At 51.0% G+C, this 15,653-nt stretch overlaps 1 protein-coding gene across 5 annotated transcripts in view; it reads right to left on the reverse strand.

The window, feature by feature from the left end:
* The window catches only part of DDC (dopa decarboxylase), a 78,095-nt gene that overhangs the window by 38,056 nt on the left and 24,386 nt on the right, over positions 1-15,653 (reverse strand). For all 5 annotated transcript variants that reach the window (XM_059397191.1, XM_059397190.1, XM_059397189.1 and 2 more), the window contains 3 exons: positions 13,530-13,649; positions 8,518-8,652; positions 7,645-7,788 (listed from right to left, as the gene is read on the reverse strand). In XM_059397191.1, coding sequence (XP_059253174.1) covers positions 7,645-7,788; positions 8,518-8,652; positions 13,530-13,649 — 399 coding nt within the window. The remainder of the gene's footprint in view (positions 1-7,644; positions 7,789-8,517; positions 8,653-13,529; positions 13,650-15,653) is intronic.

A 15,653-nucleotide genomic window follows, 5' to 3' on the forward strand; every position in this document is an offset into this window, starting at 1 on the left:
CATGGAGCATTTCTGTAAAAACAAAAGTCCTGCCTGTGTCATCCTGGGCGCAGCTCAGTGGAGATGTGTTCTGAGCACCGGCCGTGCCTAGCCTGGGGCTTCGCAGACTCTGTTCAGCCGCCCCAACAGCCCTTGGAGATAGGTTTATGATCCAGACTTTGCAGCTGACCTGGGTGAGACCCTGCAGATGGGTCAAGGAGACACGAGAGGCGGGGGTAGGGGGCAGACCATCATGTGAACCCCAGTGTGATGAACTCTTGTCTTGCCAGTTGAAGAAAGAACCCAGGGCCCTGGGCCGGGCTGGCGGCCCTGCTGGTTGACCCAGTGTGTGGGCAGGCGGTGGGACTGGACTGGCAGCAAGGACGTGCCCGGCTGGTGGGGCAGCGGGCCCTGTAAGCTGCATTCTAGATGGCTGCAACCAGCTTGTTCTAATTCTCACAAGCCGCTTTCAAGTCCAGCACCTGCTCGCTGCAGGGTCTGATCACCCCGGCTCCGCTCACCGACACTAACCTGATTTGGGCAGCGCTGCAGGGCCCTAATCACATTTGTGCAGGGAGAGGGAGCGGGGGAAGGTGCCAGTGACCTGTCCCTGAGAGCCTGCGGCGCATCTGCTGTCCAGACTCACGTCCCCTTCCTCCCCTTCTGGAGGCAGAGCTGCCCCTCCTGCCTTCCTTGCCACAGCTCTGATGAGCACCTCTCAGGCACTGCCCTCTGTCTGTGGCCTGAGCTTATTAGGTCGGCTCTCGGGCCGGCAAGCCACCGCAGGGAAGAGAGGGGGACTGTTACAACCCCATACAAGTCAGGCGAGGGGCCGAGATTCATGTTTCCTGGTTCCAACTTGTGGCAAAGGGGTCCTTTACTTTCTGCAGAGGGTCTGGAGTTTTGAGATGCCTGCAACTCCTTTATGAGGATAATGGAGGCTATGGGTTCACATCTCGGAATTAGGCATGTAGGTGTTATGCAGAACTATAACCACTAGATACATAGTTTCAACTGAGCAGGTAGAAAGTATGTCCAAGTTCAAGCTGCTGCCCTCCTAGGTATGGCCTGGCTTCTCTCTCTGGATTCAGAGGACTCTGGCTGAGGGACCCATGTAAGGTAAAAAAAACCATTGCATGTCCTTGAACCTCCTGTGACCTCTCCTGTCTCTGTACCTCTGTCGTACTCTGTTCTTCAACCAGAAAGTCTCTGAGCCCATGAGCGCTGCCTGTGTATCCTCTGGGACACAGCTTACGCATTATCCCTTAGCCAAAGCCTTCACGGATCCTGCAGAGTGCTAATCACACCCTCTGCCCCATGTGTGTGCACAGTGCTCACCGAATAGTGCAAAGACCGGGAAACCCATGTCTTCCCACCAGGAACCATCCCATGAGGAAAGAGACCACGTCCTCACAGGTTCAAGGGCCAGTGCACACATGTGCATGAACTCTCAGCCTTCCCTGGGCTCTTACACATGGGACTGGCCCATGCCTGTGGGCTTCTGTCAGAACGCTGCACGTGCCCTCAAACATTTGTTGCAATCTTGGCCTCTAGGGCAACATTCCAATAGCGGCATGTCCATTGGGTGCCCAGTCTTCCCAGACCAAACTGTGGTTTGTTCCCCCTGATGGCGAGGGGGTCTTCTCTGCAGCACTTGCACCTGTGCGTCTTTACTGAGCCCGTGGACACACTTTGGGCTCATTTCTTCACAGCCAGCATGACTGCCCTCTCCTCCCCTATCCCACCTACAGATGAATCCATGCCCAGCTTCCTCATTGCAACGGGAGCCCAGTGGAATCCGAATTCCAACCACCCCTGGCCACTCCAGAAAATCTTAAGGAAGTCCCAAATTGCCTCCCCTTAGCAAAACACACAAGGCATCCAGCCTTCAGGACGCGTCCCTACTGGCTGCATGGCCCTGATGAGGGAGCAGGAGGCTGGCTGAGAACAGAGCAGGGGCTGGCACCTTGCACCCCCTCTCCACCCACTCCCCTTGGTAATATGTGTGACATTTCACAGGCACCCCTGACTGCCCTAAAAGAAGAGCAAATGGTTATCTTGCAGAGATCACAGTCCTGCAAGGCAGGAGTCTCTCTTGGTTTACAAATGTCCTTGAGATTTACAACAAAGAAGTTGCCTTATCAATAGCCCAATTTCCAAAGATACATAACTCAGTTCCTCAAGCCCTAACGTCACCCTCCCCTCCATAAAAAAACCGAAGGAGATGGAGGTAGAAGGAAAAGTAAATAAAGTTAAATTTCTTTTAAGACCTAAATCTCACTAACAAGGACGTTTGATAGCAGGAATGTAACATTCCACCAGGAGACTCCCAATTGTCTTTATGTTAGTGCCTCATTAGAGGGAAAGTGGCCTTGGCTTGATAGTAACCAGGCCTTCCATATCCTGACAGTCTTCTTTATCCCAATAGCCCTTCTGAACAACCCTTTGTCCTCACCTACCCAACTCCTGTGTATATAACCAGCCACTCCTCACAACCCGGGGCAGCAGCATCTCCATCTGCCCACGGGTCCTGTCCCCGTGCTTTAATAAACCACCATTTTGCACCAAAGATGTCTTAAGAATTCTTTCTTTAGTCGTCAGCTCCAAACCTCACCCCACCGAACCTGACTTAGGTTCTGGAACTTCATCAGCCCCAGCTTTCTGGTGTGGCTCCTATACCACCCCTCCGCTTCCTCTCTCCCCACACACTTCATCTGTTGGTGTTCTCTCCTGGGGTCTCTTCCCCAGACTCCCAACCAGTCCGTGGGGGGCTGCCTGTGCCTTCCTAGTGATATCAGGACCACCCAAACTCAGATGGGACCCACACCTGTGTCTGGATCAGACCTCCCCTCTCAGGTGAACTCAGCTGTCCTGGGGCATCCCTATTGAGACGTGCAAACCTTCATCTCCTGCAAGAATGAGCTCAGCACTGTCTCTCTCCCATGCCTTGCTGCTCCTGTTTCTGGGCTTTCTGGATCTCCGAGCTCAGGGTAGGGGGGCGGGGAACGGGGGACCATCAGAGTTCAGGAATTGCTCCTGAGCTCCGCCCTCACTTCCTGTTTTGTTGGCCATCAGTTCCATCGTGAATGCCTCTTAACTCAGTCCCTTCTTTCCATACCCATTGCCATCATCCTCCTCCACCAATCGCCAGGCTGTTTCACTTCCTGCTTCTTGTCTTGCCTCTCGTGCTCCCGTCAGCCACACTCACCATCTGCCAGTGATTATTAACATTAATCGTGATTTTCCGCCACATGCAACGAATAGCTTTTACCTCCCAAAGACGCTCCTGTGGGCCAAGCCTGATTTCAATGGAGCTCCATTTTTCAGGTAAGGAATGTTCTACGGTAAGTCACGATCCCTGCCAATGTTGGTGGTTAATTGCTAATGACCACTGGTCACGGTTGAAGGATCAATAAGAAAGCGGTGAGAAGGACATCCACAAACCACTCTGCCCCCGCCCCAGTGATGGCACTCAAGTGTGCCCTGTTATTTTCATAGGGTAACGTTGAACTGGTGCACGAAGAAGACTGTCACTCAGTTTTTGGCCTGTGTTATAGTGGACAGACCCCCAGAGTCATGCTTAACCACTGAGCTCTGTGCGCCAGGCTTCACAGCCCCACCCGTGCCCCTTGGTTGCCAGCAGGGTGTTGGAAAATGCAAACCAGATTGTGTCCCTCTTCCATTTAAAACTCCCTTCCTGACCACAAATTACCCTCAGGAAAAAGCCATCTTCCTCGTGCTGGTCCCATTGTGACCTCCTCCTCATGACCTCCACCTCCTACATCCCTCCATTCACCAAAGTGGGGCACCTGGGGGGCTCAGTCAGTTACGTGTCTGACTCTTGATTTCGGCTCAGGTCACGATCTCAGAGTCACGACATGGAGGCCGTCATCAGGCGCCACACTTAGTGGGAGTCTGCTTGAGATTCTCTCTCCCGCTGCCCCTCCCCTTGCTTGCATGTGTGCACACACATGGCCTCTTTCAAATAAATAAATATATCTTTAAAAAAAGGAACGTCCCCAAACTGAGGATTTCCCCAAAGAGATGACAAATCATAGATTCTGGAAGTTCTGTGATGGAATTTCTGTGAAACCCAGTGAGAATCAGCACAAAGAAACAGTCGATTTGCCTCCAAGTAAAACTGTCTAGACAAAAAGACAAAAAGCAAATGGTACAAGCAGCCAGAGGGAAAAAGCTACATTGCCACACTATGTGCCTAAAAGCCACTGTGACGCTGACAACCCATGTTCCATGGGCTTATGTATTTCCTCTGCCCAAAGAAAAAACCCACCCACCCTGAAACTCTAGACCCAGCAAAAATACCATTTGAAAGCAAAGGCAAAGTAAAGACATTTTCAGAAAAACAAAAACAGAGACAACTTACCAAAGTGTGAACTGCTCACGATAGTTTTTCAGACAGAAAAAGAAATGATCCCAGATGAAAATAAGAAAATGCAGGAAAGAAAGATCAATGGAAAAAGAAATATGAGATTTATGAAAGTAAATATAAGTTGTATAGAATAATGACGTCTCACAGGATTTAAATATATGTAGAATTAAAATGTATGACAATAACCGCACAAATGGTGAGGGGAGGCATAATAATAAGATAAAGCTAGTAAGCTACAATGAAGAAAACAGAATAATATAAAACATATAAACATATAAAACAATAATATAAAACATTTGGTAGTCTAAGACAAGAAACCCTAGAAAAACCATCATATGAGAGGCCTGCGAGATGGAAAACAAATAGTAAGATTGCAAATGCTCATTGAAATGTATCAAAATTTCCCTTAGGTAAATGAAGAAAAATCAAGAAAAATGTCATGTTGGATTTATAAACAAATGAAAAAACAACAGCCACCCAGCAAAAATGACTGGCTGCCCCCAAGAGACACGAGTATGAGAAGTATGAGAAGTATGAGTATGAGAAGAGACCTGTAGATAGGAAAGGAAACAATGTATCCCTGCACCACTGACTACTAAAACCTCAAAGTATGTGAAATAAACCCCGCCAGACACAAAAGAAGCCCGTGGGCATGTCGACACCCATAGCTGAGATGATCCCTTGCCTCTCTCAAGAGCTGATCCTCACAGCTTTGGTTATTAGAAGATGGAAATTGATTTTGTGTTCTCGCTTTCTTGGGATGGAATGGGGAACTAACTGTTTTTGTATTTTGTCTGTTTTCCCACTGGGATGTCGCCTTTTTGCTTATTGAGATGTGAGCCTTTTTTTGAGATTTACTTTATATTATATATTCTGTTTCCTGCCAGCATTTTCCTTTTTTATTTTGTTTATGAGTTTTGTGGGGGGTTTTAAGAGATTTTATTTATTTATTTGACACACAGAGAGGGGGAGAGCACAAGCAGGGGAGCAGTAGGCAGAGGGAGTAGCAGACTCCATGCTGAGCAAGGAGACAGATGCGGGACTCGACCCCAAGACCCTGAGATCACAACCTGAGCCGAAGGCAGGCACATAACCGACACAGCCACCCAGGTGTCCCATGAATTTTGAAGTTTTTATGAAATGAAATCCTTCCATCATTTCATATGATCTATCCCATTGCTTTCATTCTTCAAATCTGCAAGAGCGGGTTTTAATATATTTCTTTTTCCCTAGGCAGGGTAGTCTAATGAGTCTTAGAAGATAGACAGTACGGGTTTAAAAATATTTATCTCGTTTAAACAGAACCCTTTCAACCCTCCTGAAATTGTACATGGGAATTTTAAAGGTAGCCTTTCTTTCTAACTAGAATGGTCTTCCTTCCAAATCTTTATTTATTGAGCATCTGCTAAGTGTTGGGCAGGTTCCAGGAGCTGGGATAACGAGCTGATTACACAGACGCTCCCTTCACATAGCTTGCAGTCTGGTGGGAAGAAGGAGGCAAGAAACAAACGTACCAATAAATATGGCTGTCCTGCAGCACAGGGAAATGAAGCAGGACAGGGTGACTAAGGTGACTCTGGCCCAGCCTTGATCACAGCTGGATACCTGCCTTGGCCATCAGCTTCTCCCATGAGCTACATCTGAATCTTCTTGATCCTTCTACAGGGTGATTATTTGGTGATGCTCCTGCTTCCCCTGGCAACTGCATAAATCAGGATCAAATTTTGTATCAAATTATACCCTCCATGCCCTCCCCAGTCACAAGTTAGATTTTCAATGAGGTCTAGTTCATCTGAACTGAAGGAAACAATTTTTTTGGAGGGAAAAAAGTTTGTCTCAAAGATTAAACCTTAAATTAAAAAAAAAAATGGACAGGAGTAATATAAAAGTCTATAAAAGTCTGTAAGTAGACATAAAAGTCTACCAAACCTAGATTGCTCTAACAGCTGGGAAACACTTGGATACCGAGAAGGGTTCAGGAGTAATATGAGCGTCTTGAAGTTGCCATGTAGAGCTCCCATGTAGAGCTCCCATTTCTTTTTAAGGTTTATTTTTTATTTTAGAAGGGGGCTGGGCAGAGGGAGAGAGAATCTGAAGCAGACCCCTCACCCAGTGCGAAGCCCAACCCAGGCTCGATCCCAGGACCCTGAGATCATGACCTTAGCCAAAATTAAGAGTCAGACGCTCATGGGGCACCTGAGTGGCTCAGATGGTTGAGCGTCTGCCTTCAGCTCAGGTCATGATCTCAGGGTCCTGGGATCGAGCCCCACATGGAGCCCCACACGGAGCCCCATAGCAGGCTCTTTGCTCGGTGGGAAGACTGCTTCTCCCTCTCCCTTTTCCTCTCCTTCTGCTGTTCCCCCTGCTTGTGCTCTCTCTCTCTCAAATAAATAAATAAAATATTAAAAAAAAAAAAAAGAGTCAGGCAGGTAACCAACAGAGCCACCTAGGCACTCTTGCTGTGAAAAGCTTCTAATGCCTGGCTCCCTCCCCAGAAATTCTGGTGAAAGTTGTGAAAGTTGCTGGGGCAGGGCCTGGGCATCAACGTATTTTCAGCACCGCTGGGTACGTCTGGCGTGTGGCTCAGCCAGGCTAAACACCATGAGGCTAGTGCCAAGGTCATTCTTACTTGTCATGAATGTGACACATCAGCCCCAGGCCATGGCCACATCCAGGATGACAACTCCCATGTCCAGCTGCTCTAAGTTGTAATACCAAGTATCTCTTCCCTCCCTGGAAGATACCTGTCTGTGCACAGATGGGCAGAAACCTGGTGCTGTTTGGCTAATTCGATATTTTACCGATAACGAGTCACTGCTTGTTTGCAACACATCCCTTACTGACGACGCGTCTTAGTGTCTGCTCAGAATCCTGATCTAGGCGGCAAGGCCTTCTGGGTTTTATTTTTAATTTGGTGCACGGGTGCATCCTCCACTCTTCAGGACAGAGCATCCTACCATGGCATGGGGAGCGGGGAGGCGGGCGGGCGGGCAGCGTGTCAAGGGGCGATCACAGGATGTCACTTTTGACAGGAGCAGAAACAAGACCTCTTGGCTTATTAGGATGCTCCGGGCTGAGCCCTCCGCTTCCGTCTTTCTGGGATTAGGTGGAGGGAGAAATGAATGGAGTGTTGCTCCAGCCTCCCTCAAGGAGCAGCCAGCTGGCCACACAAGTACCACACAGCCTGGGACAAGCACTCAGTGCCCTGCCCGAGAGGCCCAGGCGGGGCTTGGAGACTCCCAGGGGGCCATACCCGACATGCCTGGTTAACTTACAAAGAAAGGGATCAGGCCCTCGGCCTTGTCTCTCTCCAGGACCTCCTGCAGGGCGGAAGCGCGCATGGCAAACTTGCCATCCGAAGGGATCACTTTTAGTTTCACGCCTCCAATTAATCCGGCTCTTTCCACCGACGAGTGCGCCTGGAAAGAAGGCAGCGCAGTTAGAGTCTTGCATGCGTGCACGCCATGCATGGGGCCGTGAGCCCCCCGCTTTGCAGAGAGCTCCCTGTGCGGCAGGCCCCCGCCACTCCCCTGCACCTCACTCCTGCTGTTGTCTTGGGTCCTGTGGAATCTCGCTTTTCAGTTTAGTGAGCAAACAGTGAGAGCTTGCAAAGCCCACCCTGAAAAAGAGTGCGCAAACCCGGTTCCTATCTGGGGGGGTCCTCTCACCACGAGGCCTGGGTTGCTTCGGGGCCACACTCAGTGCCTGGTGTCTGGAGAAAGGAAGCCAATGACAGGCACCATTGTGGGATACTGGATCTACTGTGTCTCGAGGACTCCAGGAAGGCCAGTTCTTACCTTCTTACGAGGGCGCCCCTCTCTGCCTTGGGGCTCCCACCACTGCTGTCTCCTACCTGGCTCTGTCCTGGGGTCTGGATCTCACTGTGGCTCCCAATGGCCGACAGGAGGCTCAGGATCCCAAGCCCTCCGGGCGCTCCCCCGTGACCCTGGTGCGTTAACCCCCTTTGGACCTGCATGACCTCCTGTCCACACTGACAGAACACCAAACACCCATGTCAAACACGGCTGCTGTGGAAATGTTGGGAAGGTCGCATGGTTTTGTTTGGATCGGATTGGACACAAAACAAAGATTCTGATCATAGAGGCTCGATGGACTTTGGGACCGACATGCTCAACTGACCCCCTCACCTGATCCGATGAGTAGGCCACTAGCTTCTCCATGATGGCGCCCTGCGTCAGCCCCGGGGAGGCGGCCTGGAGACGGCGCACCACCTTGGTCCGAGCGGCCAGCAAGGCCATCAGCGTGGCCTCACTGGCGCTTCCCTGGATCGAAGAAAAGGTCAAAATGAGCTTCGAGGGGCAGCGAAGGAATCAATATCAGAACTGTGGGGAGTCTTTAGCATCCCTCTTTTTCTTTTCTTTCTTTCTTTTTTTTTTTAAGATTTTTATTTATTTATTTGAGAGAGAATGAGAGAGAGAAAGAGAGGACCATAGGGGTGGGGAGCGTCAGAAGGAGAAGCAGACACCCCACTGAGTAGGGAGTCCGATGTGGGACTTGATCCCAGGACCCAGGGATCCTGACGTGAGTCGAAGACAGACGCTTAACCAACTGAGACATGCAGGCATCCCTAGTGTCCCTCTTTTTCTTAAAAGATGAATGTGAAGCCACAGAGCTGATTCCCCTTCACATAGGAAAAATCGGAACCCCTGGGACTGCCATTTTAGTGTTAGGATTCCTTCTAAGAGAATCGCTCTAAAAAGAGAGAGGGAGCACAGGCAGGGGAGCAGCAGGCAGAGGGAGAGGGAGAAGCAGGCTCCCCGCTGAGCAGGGAGCAGGACATGGGGCTTGATCCCAGGACCCTGGCATCATGACCTGAGCCATAGGCAGAGGCCTTTGGCATTGCTTTGTCTGTTTTGCTTAACCCCTCAGTCAGCACCTCTGGGCACTTAACTTGGAGCACATGTTGCCCTTCTAGGCAGGGGGCGGGGTTCACCACATGTACAGCCTTGTCTCCCTTTCCCATGGCTTACGATCACCACATCTTAAGTAAATCCTAGGAGAAACCCAGGAGCTGAACAGTTTAACATTAGAAAGAAAAAAAAATAATAAAAGAATGTAGATTTTTGTTGAGTATGAGAGATTTGTAAGCTTTCGAGGTTTTGCAGAGAAATATACAAAGGCACCAGGCATGCCTTTTCCAGGGGAGTCCTCCCAGTGTAGGCTGGAGGAGGAGAGCAGAACCAGCACTGCTGCCCAGCTCTGTGCTCATCACCACTTGGACAGAAACATCTGCATTTGTTTGTAAAATGAGGTGCATTTGCCGGGAGACTCAGAAGCTTGAAGTCAGCAGACTCACACAACTAATGTCAACACCTTAACTCTAGCAAAGCATTAGGGAGTGCTACAGTCTTCAGGGCACTTGGAGGCTCATGTCTGCCTTTGGCTCAGGTCATGATCCCAGGGTCCTGGGATCGAGCCCCACCTCAGGCTCCTTGCTCGGCAGGAAGTCTGCTTCTCCCTCTCCCACTGCCCCTGCTTGTTCCCTCTCTCGCTGTCTATCTCTGTCAAACAAATAAATTTTTTTAATAAATAAAATTTTTAAAAACAACGACAACAACAACAAAAAGAACGCTGCAACCTTCGCACATGTGCGGCTGGGAGTGGGTAAAGAGGACTTGGCTTCTGCACCCGCCGTGCTCTCCCATGTCATTTGCACAATAACTGTCTTTAAAGTCTGTCATCATCAGGTGGGAAATGGATGCTCAGCAAGAAGGGAACTAACGTGGTCCAGGTGAGCAGCTAGCAAGTGGCAGGGGTAGAAGTGAGCCCCAGCTGCCCTTCCAGGTGAGGGGAGGGGGTCCCCACATGTATAGCCTTGCCCCTCTTTCCCACTGGTGATGACCACCACATCTTAAGTAAATCCTAGAAGAAACCCAGGAGCTGAACAGTATTAACATTAGAAAGGAAGAAATATAAGAAGGTAGATTTTTGCCGTGTATGACAGATTTGTACGATTTTACGGTTTTTGCAGAGAAATATACGAGAAAATCATTAGGTCACCCTCCCCCGTTAACGTTTTCTCTTCCTTTCCCTTCATGGATCCTGATTTCCTCTTCCATTTTATCATTTCGGTGCTTTTACTCATTCTTTTAAGTTGACGCATATCCTTCGGGAGACGGGTGAAGTGTGAACATAATTTAGGTTTACTCAGAGTTTTGAAGCTCAAACGCATGGGCTCGAGTCTACAGGATATCCTCTCTTCATCTGGCCTGTGAGGTGGGTTTTGTGTTTCTTCAGGCCATCTTTGTAGAAGTGGTGTTAGAAGAAAGGTTTCCAAACGTGATTAAAGAAACAGGGCTGGCAAGGCTAGATGGGCCTCACAGGGAATCTGAGTTCCCTGAGAGCAGGCACTGGGCCTCCCGCTCCAGGGCTCTGGGCTTCCTCCTGAGCCCGGCAGTGTGTGCGTCCTGGATCCGCTGGCTCATTCCTTCTCATCGGAAGTGAAGCATGAGAAGCTTCCTGAAAGACACAGCTTCTCCATGCTGTGCTGAATTATCTATCTGCCTTGTTCTGCCCCCAACACCCACATAGGACTGAAGCCCCCCCCACCTTCCACCCTCTGCCTGAGGTCTTGACCCCCAAACGTCTGCTCTCCCCTGACCCACTTGCTAATGAAAGGCTTTGAATGGCTGTGCTGATTCACTCTGGGGTTTGTCTCTGGGCTCTGTCCAGGTGCTGAAACATAAGTCCCCCTCCTTCACGCAGCCAAAAGTGATTGAACACATACAATGGCCCAAGGAAGGAATGAAATTCCTGAGCTCTAGAGACTCCCAAGCAGCCCAAAGGCTCAGGCCTAGAACAGGAACCAGGCAGTTTTTCGGCCCTTTGTGGGAAGACCAGCTTTGCCAGGGAGGGGGGAGCAGGCGTCTGTTCCAGGCTGAGCCTGCATAATGACATCTTAGCTTTCACTGCAGCAGACAAAGGTTGCCACGCAAGCAGGAGGACATGCTGGTGACAAGTGACTCAGGGGCCAGAGCCGCCCTTTCCGCCTCTGACTGTTTTAAGTGTCACCCCACATGCAGCGAGCAATTGGCTTTTCTTCCACAAGAGCTTTCAAACCCAATTAAGAGACCATTTTCTGGGCAGGTTCGTCCAGCTCAGAGGATGATTTGCCGTTTGACTCTGTTGCCTGTCACTGTGCTGACGTCTAGAAGCTATGACAACAGCCCGGAGGGGCACGGCGTCCCCCACAGCTCCGGCCCCATGGCTGTCACCAAGCCGTGCTGTCTGGGGCCTCACGGACTGCAGACGATCAGCCTGGTCAGCTGGGAAGGTGGGCTTCTGGCTGCAAACAGGCATGGTCGCCTGTGTTCTTCAGCAAAACTGGGGGAATTGGGATTTGACGCCAGGGGCTGAAAGATGCCAGGACCCCAATGATGCTGGGGCTACAGGTCTCTCTGCAAAATGGAATTGTCTTTAAAGTAAAGAAAATTGCAAGATAGAACCTCTGGACACGAACCCAAGCAAGAAGTCAGGACTGAGCTGGTGGAATTTGTGGTCACCTGCCTCTAGTTAGCTCGCGCTCTGGGCATGATATGCCCCCTTTCTTGGCTCTAGGTCCTTCAGCTATGAGAAAACTTCTTGATAATGCAGGTTGAATGAGGATCACATAAAGCAGCAGGAATAAGCCTAGCCCAGGGAAGACATTCAGTAAAAAGTCACTGTCGGTATGAAGGGCACACCTGAGATTACAGGGTATTTGTAAGATTTTTGAGAAGCATCAAATTAAAAGAATCATCCCGGACTTGCAAGTGGAGAACCTTCCTCATCTGTGGTCAGAGGGAGACGTGACTATGAAAGAGGGGCCGGAGATACAGAATGCTGCGGGCTTTGGAGATGGAAGAGGGGCCATGGTCCAGCACTGTGGGAAGCTTCCAGAAACTAAAAAAAATAAGGAACAATTCTCGCCTGGAGCCCCCAGGTGTCAGACACCTGGCCTACAATGTTATAAAATGATAGTTTTGTGTTGTTTCTTTTTTTTTTAAGACTCTATTCATTTGTTAGAGAGATAGAGGGAGAACACAAGCAAGGGAGCAGCAGAGGAAGAAGCAGACTCTTCACCGAGCAGGGAGCACAAGGCAGGTCTCAATCCCAAGACCCTAAGATCATGACCTGAACTGAAGGCAGAGGCTTAACCAACTGAGCCACCCAAGTGTCCCAGGTCTGTGCCGTTTTAAGCCACCAAAATCTGTGACAGCAGTAACAGAAAACAGACACATGGAGGTCAGAAGCCCTGGTCTGGACCTGCTCCCTACTTGACCAGGCAGGTGATTGCACACAAAGGCACCCAGGCTTCAGAGTTTTCATTGGCCAGTGGACAGAGGTACAGCTGCCTTAACTGATTCTCCGAGCCTTTAAACTCAACAGTGTTCACCCAATTTCATTATCATATACTTGATCCCAGAAAAATGATGCCAAGCAAGATGGTGGGTTCATCAGAGCCCATCGTCCATGCTGGGAAGTGAAAAGAGCACAAAGCCCACGTCTCCTTGGTGGCATTTGTCCTGAGCCTCCCAGTGGCAAAGACGTGGACCGTCCTTGGTGCCTGACTTATCCCTGACACACCCTGGGACGTCGTCGCTGTCACCAGCACATGACCAGTGAAGAGAATGACACGGGGTGTAGAGAAGGTGGCCACGTCAGATGACCTTGGTTCTCATTGATACAGCACTTTCTAGAAGCCTTGGAATGACTCAGTCACAGCTGCACTCACCGCTCAGAGGATGGTGATCTGGGTGGTGGCGGTCATAGCCCTGTGGTGAGACAGATGTGGGCTGAGAGCCCAGTTCTAGAACTTACCAGCAGGTGGTGGCTTGTGGGCTGGGCCCTTCACAGCTCTGAGCCTCAGGCCCCTTGCCTGTCAAGTGGGGTTAAAAAGGCCCCTAATTCCTAGCCTTTTATAGAATTAAATGAATTAAAGCTTGGAAATCACTCAGGAGCGACTTTGATCTGCGGAGCCTGGGGGAGGGAGAGGTGGACAGCGCCAGGACCCTACCCAGGTCGAGAGGCTTCCTAACTGCTTGTTTTCCAGAAGGTCCCATGAAAGCTCAAGTGTCTCTTTTTTCCCAATTGCCCCCGTGGCCCTGGTGTGTAACCCCAGTGTCCCAGGAAGCTGGGCACCCCTCCCCTGTTGTGTTACCTGGATCACTCCACCCCCTTCTCCCACTTGTCCGGCCAAAAATGCCTCTGGCAGCTTCAGCATCTTCCCCAGCCAGTCCATCATCACCGTCTCCAGCTCTGTGCACGCCGGACTTGCGGCCTAGCAGGGCAGGAAGACAGGGATCAGCCGCCTGTCAACTTGTCATAAACAGGTACCCTCTGTCACTTAGAATCTCAGCGTCAGTTTCCCAAAAGGCCCTCCCCGGGAGGGTTTAATGTGATGGCATGTTCTCCCATCTGGGGGTCCCAGGGAGAAACTTCAACAGAGACTGCTCCCCCCAACTGGGCACAGCAACAGGACCCCTCCCTCTGGCAACTCTGAAAGCAATACGGGGGCCCCTTCTGGGCACGTGTTCTGCAGAGAGCTTAGCACATGTGACATCTCTCACCCTCAGAGAACTGAGGGACCCACAGTGCCTAGATCCCAGATCTGCCCCAGAAGGGACAGTGACCTCCCTGTCCCCCACCCACAGACTTGGGTCCCAGGGAGACCCTCCTCTCCCCCCTCTTCTCTGCCACACATCTCTAGACACTGGTGTCAGAACAACGGGCCAGGTCTTGCAGAATTTGGGGAGCAACAGGAGGGTTTACTCTTCCACTGAACCCCAGATTAAAATCTCCCAGCCCCAGATGCTGTTCAAATGTCTGAAATGAGCTGAAAGGACTTTCAGATAGGTGTTCTTCGACTAGGACTGGGGGAATGGCCAGGAAGGAAGGTTCAGGCCAGAATAACCCCTATGGACTGGGTTGTTCTCCACCAGCACCACGTGCAACCCCATCTAGGCATCCATGTATACACAGAAAGATCTAGAAAGACGCACTGGTGGATTCTCCTCCAGTCACAAGGGAGTGCAGTGAGACTGGATGCAGTCTGGGAGGTGGGTTCCAGGTGGCCCGAATCTCCTGGGAGCCCTCCAGGTCAGGCCACTGACCTTACCTTTTATGAGCTGGAGATGGTGTTCTGCCATTTTGGGCACTCCTCTGTCATTGCACAGGGGAGAGGGCAGGTTGGCCTTTGTCCCCAACCCAAGGGTGCACACCAGCTTGTGACACGTGGCTGGGAAGTGGAGCAGAATGTTCTGCCTGCTAGTGTGCCCCAGGGGAGGGTCCTACCCCATCCCAGTCAAGATCAGCTCCAGGCGTGGGAAGTGCACTTGCGGTTAGGAACTCATGTCTTGGCCAGGGGAGCCAAGGAGCAGCCCGCCCAGGCTCCAGAGGAATCAGATTGTCCTCAGAAAGCACATGTACCATGGGATAGACACCAAGTCACCCAGGAGGGACAGAATGGCTCTGGACTAGCAGGGCTAATGAAATCTGCTGTAGTAGCTTATGAAAAAAAGTGTCCTTTAGAAGGGGGTGATCATCAGAGACACAGGGAGGTGACCGAGGCCACCCGGTCCACACTCATGCTGCTTTGGGCACCTGACAGAGAGCAATTCAGAGACCCACGGCAGGGAACCAGGGATGACCCTCCCCCAACCCTTCCTGGGCAGCTGACTTGGTCCCCTAGGAAGTCTCGTCTGAAGAGCCAGCAAGTCAGGTGGGGCGGGGGGGGGGGGGCAAGGAGATGCTAACATGTCCTTCCCCTGCCCTGGGTCCTGGGTCAGCACGAGTCATCACGCACGAGTACGCTCAGCTCAGAGGCACCAGCCACTCTGGTGGCACTCTGGACGCAAGAGGCCTGGGATCCCTGATGCTGTTGGCCTGCTGCTTGGCTTCTGAGCTCTGCATTTAGGGAGGAGGGAATCCTTCCTGCAGCACTGGACCTGGGAGCAGGGAGCTGGAAGGAGGAGCTGAACCCACCCGCTCCTCTGGCATTTTATCTCCAGATAAGGTGGTGCTGGGACTGCTGGCATGGGGGCGGGAGTTGGTCCCATTTCCAGAGTCACCTGCCCCGCATGGCTCCACACGGCCGATGGGCAGGGTCCTCTCCAGGCTGCCAACAGATGGAATGAGCCCCAGGCAGCTGCAGGGTATGCACAGATCCTCTGGAATGCTTGGCAGGAATGCAGATTCCCAGGCACGGGCTGCAGAAAGTCTAAGGCCTCGGTTGTGATTTCAATTCATACCAAGTACCTCTAAAAAAAAAGTGCTGCATGCAGAC

Source organism: Mustela nigripes, chromosome 4 (genome assembly GCF_022355385.1).
Source record: "Mustela nigripes isolate SB6536 chromosome 4, MUSNIG.SB6536, whole genome shotgun sequence".
NCBI lineage: Eukaryota > Metazoa > Chordata > Mammalia > Carnivora > Mustelidae > Mustela > Mustela nigripes.